A 12,016-nucleotide genomic window follows, 5' to 3' on the forward strand; every position below is an offset into this window, starting at 1 on the left:
TAGATCTCGTTTGCCGCTGAAACAGATCGAGCATCTTTCGACTGGCTCTGGCTAAGTTTTTGACTTTTTCTATAATTATATAAAGTATTTAGGTTTTAGTGTCATAGGAGTTTGTATGACTACCTTTCCCTTTATTGTAAAAGATTTAGACCATTTTTTTCTAGTTATTTTCTGTGCCCATTATTTAGTCTTAGGCCTGTAGTTTCCCCCCTATCCCGACTATCCTGTGTGACAGTATTGTACTAGAGAGTGTTTCAGTGACTAGAGTGTTGCTGTGGTTTGTTTATATCCTTTAGTTCATAAAATTACTAATATGTTTCAGTCAGAGTACCAGTAAACCTCTATAGCTAGTTTAAATTAGAAAGCTTCTTTCCTACCTTTTCTGGCATTCCCATTTAAATTAGAGGTTTCCTGTGTGTATGCTATTTATCTCTCTTTTGATTTCTAGCTCGTTTATATTAGAGAGCTCTATCTGCTGTGAACCTGTTTAAATTAGAGGTTCTTTCCTTTCTTTTTTTTCTCGCTTTACACTTTAAAAAATATTTTGTTGTATTTATAGTGTTATTTTTAGAGACCTGTAGTTGTTTAATAATGTCTAAGCAAGATAAAGAATCCAAGCCTTCGGGTTTTAAAAAATGCTCAAAATGTCCATTACAGAGAATCACTCTGAATGTGTTTACTACCTCTGTGCAGTGCATTTGCAGGAGTCGTGTGCCATCTGTCACTCCTTCAGCTCAAGAGGACTTATGGAAAGAAAAAATAAGTTGATTGTAAAAGGACTTCTGAAAACATCCTTCTCTGAGGCTGTAGAAGTAGTTCAATACCACCAAAAAGTTGTTCTCCTGCTTCAAACTCTGGTAAGTCAACAAAAAGATCCTCATCCTCATCTTCGGACCTCTCTGGACTTTCTCAAAAAGTGCCAAAAAAATCATCGGATCTAAAGGCTTTCGGATCTGACAGACCTTCTACCTGGCCCCATCTGTTACAGAGCCGTTGGTAGTACAGAGTCACAGCTGGTCCCCGGTTTTGGAACCGGTGTCTCCGACCCTTAGATCACCTTTGTTACAAAAGTCTTACTCACCTGCACCCTCCTCTCCGTCCTCCAGAACCTTGTCTGATGAGGATGTGCATCGTGTGGTGCGATGGCTACTGAGCACACTGACACTGGCTAAATTATTGTCGGAACTGACCCAGAGGGCATGGGAACTGAGAAGACCTACCCCTTTACTGTCTATTCTTCCTCTGACCCAAGGGGCCTCAGAGCCAGAAGACTTGGACCTAGTAGTGGTGGAACTATTGGAGCCGGAATCAGCTCCTGGATCTATAACTCCAACATCTGTTCCAACTACCTCAGTGCCATCTGAGCCCGAGGGGTCTTAGGAGCCAAGGCTCTCCGGTCGGGTCCGGGGGGGGGGGGATAGTTGGATCAGACAGTCGTTGGATCCAACTTTACCTCTCAGTGCCTCGGCACAGGTGAGCTTGGCTCCTACATCACCTTCAGAGCCAGCCACCATGGCTCTGGGGGAGCCTTCTGGTTCTTCGGAGCCAGAGGTTTTCTCAGGTCATGGGCGGGGGGGGGGGTTCAAGGTGATGAGGAGAGTGCTGTCAACATGAGCAGCGCCACACTCAGGTCCTGTCATTCCTCCCTAGAAAGCCCCGGTGTCAGTCTCAACGCAACCGATCCCACACAGGCGTGGAGCCCCAAAGCCTCAGGATCCCCCAATGGGTGAGTCTCTTCTGAAGCCTCTCCAGAATGCCCTTCTGAGGAGGTCCCTCGAAAGACAGTGTGTAAGAGGAAGCATTCATATCTGATACAGACCTCGAGGAGTCAGAAGGGTCCCCATGGTTGCCTCTGAGGATGTCTCCTTTGCAGACATCCTAGAGGTCCTTAAACAGAGAGGCGTCTGGAAGCCCACTAACCCTACTGATGAGGAGTTTGTATATCTGAAAGCCTTTGGGTCTCGCCTTTCGACAAGCTTATGGATTTAGTTTGTTGAAAGGAGTGGGAGTCTCCAGATACAGTGGAGCCTGTTCCCTGGAGGCAAATAAGTTCATTACTTCCCCAGATGACAAGTCCTTTCTCACTAAGGGTATCCCAGTAGATGATGCCATGGTGGTGGTGGTGGCGGCCATCAAAAAGGAGTTGTCTGAAACTTTCACATCTTTCCATTCTTGAACAGAGAGTCTCGTACGAGTGATAGATATGGAAAGCAAATATTTTTCTCAATGACCTTCACTCTCAGGTCCCTGAACTACCTCACTCATTTCACCGGGTTGCAGAGAGATCTCCTCAAGGAGCTTGTAGATACTCTCCAGGGTTTGGTAGCTGCGGGAGTATCAGACAAAGTGTCCTCCCAACTCTCCACCCTAAATGCAGTGGTTAACTCATCCATGAAGCTAGTCTGTTACGCAGCCGATGGAGCGGGTAGGTCAGCGGGTTCAGGAATTGCCCTTAGGAAATATTCTTGGATGCTCCTGTGTAATTTTGTGGAACCCTTCATGTCATCCTTTGTTAATGCCCCCTTCAACGGCTCATATTTGTTCAGGCCTAAAATGAAAGAGACACTAACCAGATGTGAGCAGGAAGGAATGACACACTCTGCCATTGGAGTCCTTTTTTCCACTCCTTCCAGACCTTGTCCCAAAAGTCAAAAGGGGGGAAAGATGTGGTTCTGAAAATCCCAGAGAGTTTTTCTTCCTCCAGGGGCAGAGGGGGAAGCAATAATGGAAGATGCTGGCCATGTGTGTGGGGGGGGGGGGGTCTGCAGAAACAGGGCGACAGAGAATCCTTTCTTTGGCAAGCCATTCCAGCACTCCTGAAAGGAGGCCCATCTGTCCTTCTCTGGAGGCAGTCGGGGGATGACCATCTTTGTACCCAAGCACCTGGCTAAAAATAACAAAAGACAAATGGGTACAAAGCATTACATCCAGAGGTTACTCTGTACTCTTTTCCATTCCCGTTCCATGCATAAAAAACATCCTAGATGTTCCACCCAGTCAAAGGGAACAAGCAACCATGGAAATTCAGAGGTTGCTAGAAAAAAAGAGTCATCCAACTGGTCCCCACAGACCAAACATGATCGGGAACTTACTCAAGGTTCTTTTAGTTACAAAAAAAAAAAAAAAACGGGGGACTGGAGACCCATACTGGATCTCAGCAGACTAAACATATTTGTAGAAAAGACAGAGTTTCGGATGGTAACACTGCAGTCGATACTTCCCTTTTTGGGAAAAGACAATTTGATGTGCTCTATAGACCTCCAGGATGCGTACTACCAGAGAAAAATGGACAGGCCATCCAGGAGTCATCTGTGCTTACGGCTGGGAGCCAGTCACTACCAATTTTGAGCTCTACCCTTTGGCCTCATTATAGCCCCCAGAGTGCTAACCAAATATATGGCAGTAATTATGGCTCACTTGAGACGTTTAGGATTCAGGGTGTTTCTATATCTAGATGGCTGGCTCCTAACCGCCACCACCAAGCAGCTACTAACAGAGGCAAGAGACACCACCCTGACACTTTGCTCCCATCTAGGGATCACAATAAATTACAAAAAATCTGCTTTATTGCCATCGCAGCATATTGCTTTTATAGGTGCAGACTTAGGCACGATGTTAATGATGGTAAAGCTTCCACCGGAGAGAGTACAAACCCTGCAAATACAGGTTCAACAACTCCTTCTCAAAACAAAAGTCGAAGCAAGAATGGTTCTAAGAGTGTTGGGTACCATGGCAGTAACGATAACAGTCATTCCCCTGGTGAGAATGCAGTGGCTACTGTTCACTCAGTGGTCCATGCAAGAGCTTCTGATGTCACATCACATCATTTTGACAAACTCTTGCAAATCTTCCATAACCAATCGCCTAAGTGACCACGGATGCTTCCCTGATAGGGTAGGGGGAGAGGCATTATCAGGGAAAAACAATCCAGGGCATGTGGCAGGATCACGAGGCCCACTTGCACATCAATGTCCTAGAGATGAGAGCAGTGCTTCTAGGGTTGACAGCATTTCAAGACTCTCTTCCACTGGGAATAATTGCAATCCAGACAGACAATATGTCAGTGGTATGGTACATAAACAAACAAGGAGGAACCAGATCTTACCCCTTTTGCTGAGAGGCCCTGACAGTATGAAAGTGGGCGACCTCCTCCAAAATCTTTCTGTTAGCAACGCATATCCCAGGGAAATCCAACGTTATAGCAGACAAACTCAGCAGAGTGATTCTAATGCCTCAGGAGTGGTCCCTGAAACAAGAAGTAACAGAGATGATTTTCCGAGCTTGGGGCCAGCCTTGCTGCAATCTTTTTGCCACGTCCATAAATGCCAAATGCAGCAGCTACCTTGCCCTAATCCCCTCTCTGGGGGAATCCCCAAGGGATGCACTTGTACATGATTGGCCCCCGGGTCTCCTTTATGCATTCCCTTCCTTTCCCCTAATACCCAAAGTTCTCCAGAAAGCCAGGGCATTGGGAATGACCTTAATTCTCATAGCTCCTTTCTGGCCTCGTCAAATATGGCTCCCCTTCTTGCGGCCTCATCTTCAAGAGGAGCCTTGGATTCCGGACCTAGTTCCAGATGATCTGATTCATCCTTCAGGAATGCTCATCCGTCTCTACAAATCCTCAAATTGACAACTTGGCTGCTCCGCTTCCAAACATACCCAGGCTTCCTAATCTATCTACTTCGGTACAGCATATCCTGATTGCTTCTCACAAAGTGTCTACGACAAGATTATATCTCAGCAAATGGAAGAGGTTTTCCTTATGAGCAAAGGAGAGTCATATTGACCCATTCTCTGCATCTATACCTTCTATATTGGAATTTTTGGCAAAACTCTTCAATGAGGGAGCAGCTGCAGCTACTATTAGAGTACATTTAGCAGCAATTTTATTTTAGTTTACACAGTGTTGGCTCAGTACACACACACATACTGACTACAGTATTTTATTTATAATCCTAGACACCAATTCTTCTTTTCAGGAGTGATCTGGAAGCACTGCTCTAGGTAAGTGACTTGCTAAGGGTTGTACAATATGGAAGGCATGACTGCAGGGATCATACTTAGGAATACATAATGAAAACTGGGAAGCCTTTTATTAGCTCATAACCTTTACTTTTTGTTATATGGCCAGATGACACAGCATACAAAATTATAAAGTCTGATGTATGTAGCCTGTTCTTGTCTGTGTTTTTCTGTTGTGTTATCATACTTAAAATATACAGTAAAATATAACATAATCAGTAGAAGTACTGAGTAGAAAAGTGTTCCACAAATGTAATTTTGCAACATGCTGTATTAATACAGACCTCTCTTTTAGGTCTGGATTTCCTTTCATTAATTCAAGTTGACCCACAGGTATGTAACTTTTAAACATTTAAATGTATGATATTTGTGTGTGTGTTTTCCAAGCATTTTAGTAACATTGCCACCAGTGTATTTGCTTGTTTAATCCGTTTTACTTTTTTATAATTTATATTGAAAAACATTATCTCTTGCTGTTTAGTGTTTCCATATCGTATGATTTTAGCTGTCGATATAACCGCTAACTTCAGTGGCATTTTCTGCTCTGCACAAGTCTTTGTGAAGTGAGACAAAAGCAATCGACCATTTTTTGAAATAATCTTTTATTCATTTCAGTTTTCTAAGCAGTTTGCTTTACTTGCTGGTTCCTTCCTTCCTTTACTGGCTCTTTCCTTCCTTCTTATTTGAACCTCAAGAAATTGACAATAGAATTAGTAGTTAGTAGTTAGATGCTTAGCAGGATCAAAACAAAGGTCCACAACTAAATGAAAATGAAGTCAAACAGTCCAACCAGAACCAACTCAGAGGACTTGCAACAAAAATACAGAAAGTCTAAGTAAGGTTAAAAGAATTAGGGCTTCAGAATGTTTGCAGGATGGCTGCACACTGATAAACTGCTTAATTTCAGTTATCCCAGTGTGAAAAAAGAAACTGAGAGATAAGTGCTGGTAATTCTGACTGTTTAAGTAAAAGTTGGTTACTGGCTAGTAAATACACTGCCTAGATGCCTACAAAGATGAAACTTGGAGAACCTGAAATAAAATCAGTTAGAAAAAGTGAAGAGAGAACACTGACTGGGAAGAATCCTGCAGCTGTTAAATAAAAAGCAGTTCAAGCTCCATCTTTGGTATGAGAGATAGCATCAGTAGTTTAGAGGATAAATAAATCAAATGTGCTCAGAGCTAATTAAAATAAATGAAACATTGAAGGAGTATATCAATTCAAATAGCAAAGGGCTGGAAAAAAACAGAAGTTTCAAATTGTTATTCTGTTGAATTAATAAAACTGCAAAAATCAGATGTCAAAATGAATGTCTGAGTCTGTCTTTCTGAGTATGAGACTGCTCAAGAAGAATTGTTTCAAAATGGTAGTTAGAGGACTGCATGCAGAGAAAATCTGCAGTTTTCTGCTGTACTAGAAAAAGTGGAAGAAACAGACTGTAATAATTTCATGAAAGCACAAATAAGCAGCTGGACCGGTATACCACAGCAGGATTTGTTAATTGAAAGGGCACATCATGTGTATGCTCTAAACCTGACCATGACAAAACAGGCAAGACTTGTATTAGTAAAGATGCAATCATATCAGCAGAAAGAGTTGAGAATGACAAATCTGTGGAAAAAGTATTAAAAATTAGAGACTGTAGAGTGTTTGCAGAAAATGATTATTCACTCTACATCCGCGGAAGAAAAGCACATTTATCCCAGCAATCAGAGAATGTTGAGAGGCAGGTGTGTGATACAATCTGCTGTATCCTTCAGAATTTTTCTTGAAGGGTCAAAGTCCTTTTTGGATGCAGAACATGCTAAGGAGGAAACACAAAAGTTTGTCCAACAAAATGTGAGCTATCAAACAGAAGGGGATTCTGCCTCTTAATTTTCTGATAATAAAGTTCATAGAAAAACTATGCCAGTAAAATGTCCAGTGCTCCAAAGGAAAATGTTTAAGAGACAGAAAAAAGCACAGAAGTTGATTAGAAGAACCAGGAGTATGTTGGAAATGAACCAGAGATGGAACTGGGAGATGGAGATCAACAAGAACAAAATCAGAATCTCAGAAATTAGTGAATAAGTGTCAGATTACAAAAATAAATCACATTTTTAAATATGGTGGAACAAGAAAACCTGGAAGTATTGGACTTATTTGACTTTGTTTAACTTGTAGGGGACTCAAAAGCACATGCCTACCTTACTTCATGCCATTAATGTTTGGAAGAACATTAATGAGGGGAGGAGGAAGGAAAGAGGGAACTTTAAGTAAAACAATTTTTGCTCTTAACAGTATTTTTATAAAATATGGCATATACTGATTGTCATATAGTAAACCTATTTCAGTTATTTTTTAGTGCAATGGAAATACTAAACTAAACAAGTGCCATTTCCCTTTTTTCTTTCTTTCTTCTTGTTGAGTTTTAAGAAATGTAGGCACTACAATGTAAAAAGAGAAGAAAGCATGGACACAAGAGCATGATACAAGTAAAATTGTTGTGCTTTTTCTTCCTTTTCATAGTGGAATGACTCGATTAAGACCCTTGGCTTGCTCTAACAAGTTTTAGGTGGAAGTAAGTAAACAGAAGAAGATTGAATGTATTGAAAATGTTACCTTTAACAAATAAATGTTCACAGTGCAACATGAAAAGCTTGTAGCTGAAGGCAACTGTGCATGTGTTTCTTGTATTTCTGTGGAGACAAGCAGAAAAGGGCAATAAAAAGCAGAGTACTTTTTTTCATTTGATGGCTAAAAGATAATGTTTCCTGAAAGTATTCAATTTTTTCTACATCTGGGATATGAATAAACATAAGACAAAAACAGCACTTAATGTATTTAGAAGCATAGGCAGTATCATGCATTTTAGCATGGATAGCATTCATTATAGATTACTTAAAGCTTGTGAGTGCAACTGTCAGTCTAGGACAATTGTTCCTATTAGGAGGGTTAAACTTTATTATTTGAAGACGTACATAGTTTTGTGTGTTTCTGTTAAGTTAAAGGAAAACTCCACCCTTTCCTACAGTTTAACTCGATCTTTAGGTTTCTTTTCTTACTACAATTTGGTTCCAGCATTGTGTAGGTACCAGAAACCTGCTTGTACTTTTTAAAACTTTTATTTCCTTGCACTGGAGTGAAAGGAAGGGAAATCCCACCTACTTTTTTGTTAAGCTCAGCTTCTCACATACTTTGCAGAGGAGATAGTCTCCATCTGCATGACATGTCATAGACACAGCTAAATCTGTAGTTTACCCTGTCATGTACTGCTGTCAATCTTAGCTGGGCAGTTAATCCTACTAATGTAAGGAAATAAACCAGCTGATATAAAAAAGACAGAAAGCTGTGGGACTGTTTTCCAGTATTTTTATTCTAGACAGGAGGAGAACTTAACACTCCCCTTTCATAGCAAAACAAAGCAATTAGATCAGTCAGGGGTTTAAAGGCAATTGTCAACTCTTCCGATAAATTTATATAAGCAGCAACACCGCATTGAAATGCTAAGCTTTAAATGTTGGCTATTTATAGCAATTTATATGTTAAGATAACTTAAATGTAGTAGCAAAGATTTCTGTGACATTTAGAGAAAAGTCAGAAAATATGTTCTCTTGTAAAGTATCAATGCATTTACCATTTTCAAGCCCCATCCCACCACACACACACACACACACACACACACACACACACACACACACACACACACACACATATGCCAGAACTGCAGAAAGAGAAACAGGTGGCAACCCTATCAACTAGGCGTACTGATACTGTTCATAAAAAGGTCTTTTATGCTTTCTTGTGACATCTTTCCAGAGAAGGATGCATATCTGATTCATGCAGATCGATTGTAAGTGATTCCCACTGACTATGAGTCAGTCCTTACATTGTTAGAGTGCATGAGCATTTTGTAGTCCACAAAGGAAATGTGGCAATTGATGGCAACCATAATATACTGCAGAATTTACTTTAACATGCATTTACTATGCACCTTTGCATTAAAAACATTAAGAAAAGGAAATCAGAAGTACTTAACTGTGTTTAAATGTACATGGGCACACGGACAAACACACACACACACACACACACACACACACACACACACACACACACACACACACACAGTCAGGCATGTGCATTTAAACAGAGTACTGCATTCCAACTACAGTACTCTACATGCTACATACATTTTTATACACGCACACAGGTATATATTTATATATATATATATATATATATATATATATATATATATATATATATATATATATGTGTGTGTGTGTGTGTGTGTGTGTCTTTATGTGTAAGACACACGTATATAGTTACACAAAAATTCCATTTTGATTTGTTTTTCTTGAAAGGACATGAAGTGCATACAAAGGCATACGATCTAGTTTTCCATTATACACACACACACGCACACACACTTTATACATGTACACAAACACATGCACACACATACTATGTGTATATATATATATATATATATATATATATGTGTGTGTGTGTGTGTAATATGGGTGCATACAATTCATTATTTATAATAAGCAATAGTAGAGTTAAAAAGAAGTTATGTACTCACCATAACATTCCATGTTTGTTGTCCATCTCACCCTTTATTCTTACTGGATGGGTTTGGAGCCGATCTTCGGCTCCGACTCTGCCAAATACACAAGCTTGAAGTCTCTAACTTGGCTCGTGGCAGAATAGGTATCCCATCATGCAGTGGTGTAATTCCCCAGAGCTTGTTTGCTGCCAGTCATAACAATGTGTCTAAATTAGTAATGTGACATCAGGTATAGAAATAACAAAATTCAAAGGAGCTACTTTACTAAAGAAGAAAGATCTCTGATCTGGGTCCTCTAGGAATCCTTGGCTCGGGAAAAGTGGGAGGGTCGTAAGAATGAAGGGCGAGATGGACAACAAACATGAAACATTATGGCGAATACATAACTTCTTTATGTTGTCCTATCTCGTCTCCATTCTTACTGGATGGGACAGCGTCCCTAGCACCATTTCCCTGGGTTGGCTCACAAGAGTATACCTTTGAGCACAGTGGAACCAAAGGAAGCCCTATCCCTGGAGGCCAAATCAACTTTGTAATGACTAATAAAGGTATGGGGACTTGACCCACGTAGCAGCGGCACAAATACTGTCCATTGACAATCTGGCTAGGTAAACAGAAGATGTTGCTAATGCTCTGGTCAACTGGCCTCTAACTTTGAATGGTAAATTCCTGTTATTTGAGGTGTATATAAAGGTAATGCAAATTGAGAGCCAATTTGAAAGCGTAATGTTTGAAACTGGCATGCCCTTTTTTGCTTCAGAAAAGGAGATGAACAAATTGGTCTGTTTTCCTGAAATCTTTAGTTCTATGCAGATAAAACCTATGTTGTCTAAGCACATCCAGTTGAAGTTTGTACTCTACCTTGTTGTTATGATTGGGAAAAAAACACTGGGAGCTCAGTAGATTGATTTAGATTGGTTTGGGAACAAACTTTTGACACAAAGGATGGATTAGCTTGTATAGATACTCTGTCCTTATGGAAAATCAAATATGGTGGCTTGCAACTCCGAGACTCTTCTTGCAGATGTAATGGCTACTAGGAGAATAGTTTTCCAAGAGAGGAATTTGAGATCATATGATGATGAGAGCTCGAAAGCAGGTAATGTTAGCTGCGTCAGGTCAAAATTAAAATTTCATGGTGAGAGAGGTTCTTTTATGGGAGGTCTCAATAAACAAGTGCCTTTTAAAAATGCTTTACACAATTTGGGTGACATCAGATTAGGAGTATATCCACCAACGTGGAAATCAGAAATTGCAGCTAGTTGGACTCTAATTGTAGCTGCAGTGGAGCCTTTGTGGAAAAGTTCTGCAAGAAATTCCAAAATTGAACTGATTGGGGCAGAAAAAGGATCAATGTTCTTTGCTTGTGCCCAGTAGGAGACCCTCTTCCATTTACTAGAATATAACTTTCTGGTAGAAGCCTTGTGAAATGATACCAAAATGTGTTTTACTGCTGGTGTGAAGTCTTGAAGCCTGACTAAGTTTGGAAGTGGGGCGGCCATGCTGTCAAATTGAGGGTTTGAAGAGCAGGATGAAGTGTTCCTGACATATGAGTCAGAAAGTCTGGAACTGGGTCCAGAACCCACGGTTTCTCCTGTATGTGAGGCCAGAGAAAGGGGAACCAAACCTGACTAGGCTAATATGGGGCAATGAGAATCAGCCTGGTTCCCAAGGATTTTGCTTTCTGAATGACTATGAGGGGAAAGGCATACAGTAGTTCCGAGGGACAATCATGAACAAGTGCGTCTCTCTGTGTCCCCCCCCAGAGGGGGGGATTAGGGCAAAGTAGCTGCTGCATTTTGTATTCATGGGAGTGGCAAAAAGGTCACAGCAAGGCTGGCCCCATTTTTGGAAAATCTCCTCCACCATGTTTTGGTTTAGAGACCACTCGTGAGGCATTAATATCGCCCTGCTGAGCTTGTCTGCTATCACGTTGAACTTCCCTGGGATATGAGTTGCTGCCAGAAAACGTTGGGAAGAGACTGCCCATTGCCATACTCTCAGTGCCTATTGACAAAGGGGGTAGGATCTGGTTCCTCCTTGTTTGTTTATGCACCAGACTACCGACATGTTGTGTGACTGGATTGCAATCATTCCTAGTGGAAGAGAGTCTTGGAGTGCTTCCAACACTAAAAGTACTGCTCTCATCTCTAGAACATTGATGTGCAAATGGGCTTTGTGTTCTTGCCATGTGCCTTGTACTGTTCTTCCCAGATAATGACCCCTCCACCCTATCTGGGAGGCATCCATGGTCACTGTAGCTACAGGTTGTTGTGGCACAAAAGGTCGCCCGATCACATGGTCGGACTGAAGCCACCATAGGAGATCTCTCTTGCATGACTCTGTAATTCTGACTTGGTGAGACATAGGAAGTTCTTTTAATGACCACTGAGCAAACAGGAGCCACTGAAGAATTCTCATAGGCATTCTGGCTAGGGGAAC

The 12,016-nt window shown here is 41.1% G+C and overlaps 1 protein-coding gene across 5 annotated transcripts in view; it reads left to right on the top strand.

The window, feature by feature from the left end:
- PIAS2 (protein inhibitor of activated STAT 2) overlaps positions 1–12,016 on the top strand; it is a 3,576,601-nt gene that overhangs the window by 3,321,232 nt on the left and 243,353 nt on the right. For 3 of the 5 annotated variants that reach the window (XM_044082047.1, XM_044082063.1, XM_044082056.1), the window contains one exon: positions 5,321–5,358. In XM_044082047.1, the coding sequence (XP_043937982.1) occupies positions 5,321–5,358 (38 nt within the window). Of the gene's footprint in view, positions 1–5,320; positions 5,359–7,533; positions 7,586–12,016 lie in introns of all 5 variants that reach the window. The other 2 variants (XM_044082067.1, XM_044082069.1) reach the window with 1 other exon arrangement.

This window comes from Protopterus annectens, chromosome 1.part1, assembly GCF_019279795.1.
Source record: "Protopterus annectens isolate FY-2018-M chromosome 1.part1, PAN1.0, whole genome shotgun sequence".
In the NCBI taxonomy this organism is placed as follows: Eukaryota; Metazoa; Chordata; order Ceratodontiformes; family Protopteridae; genus Protopterus; species Protopterus annectens.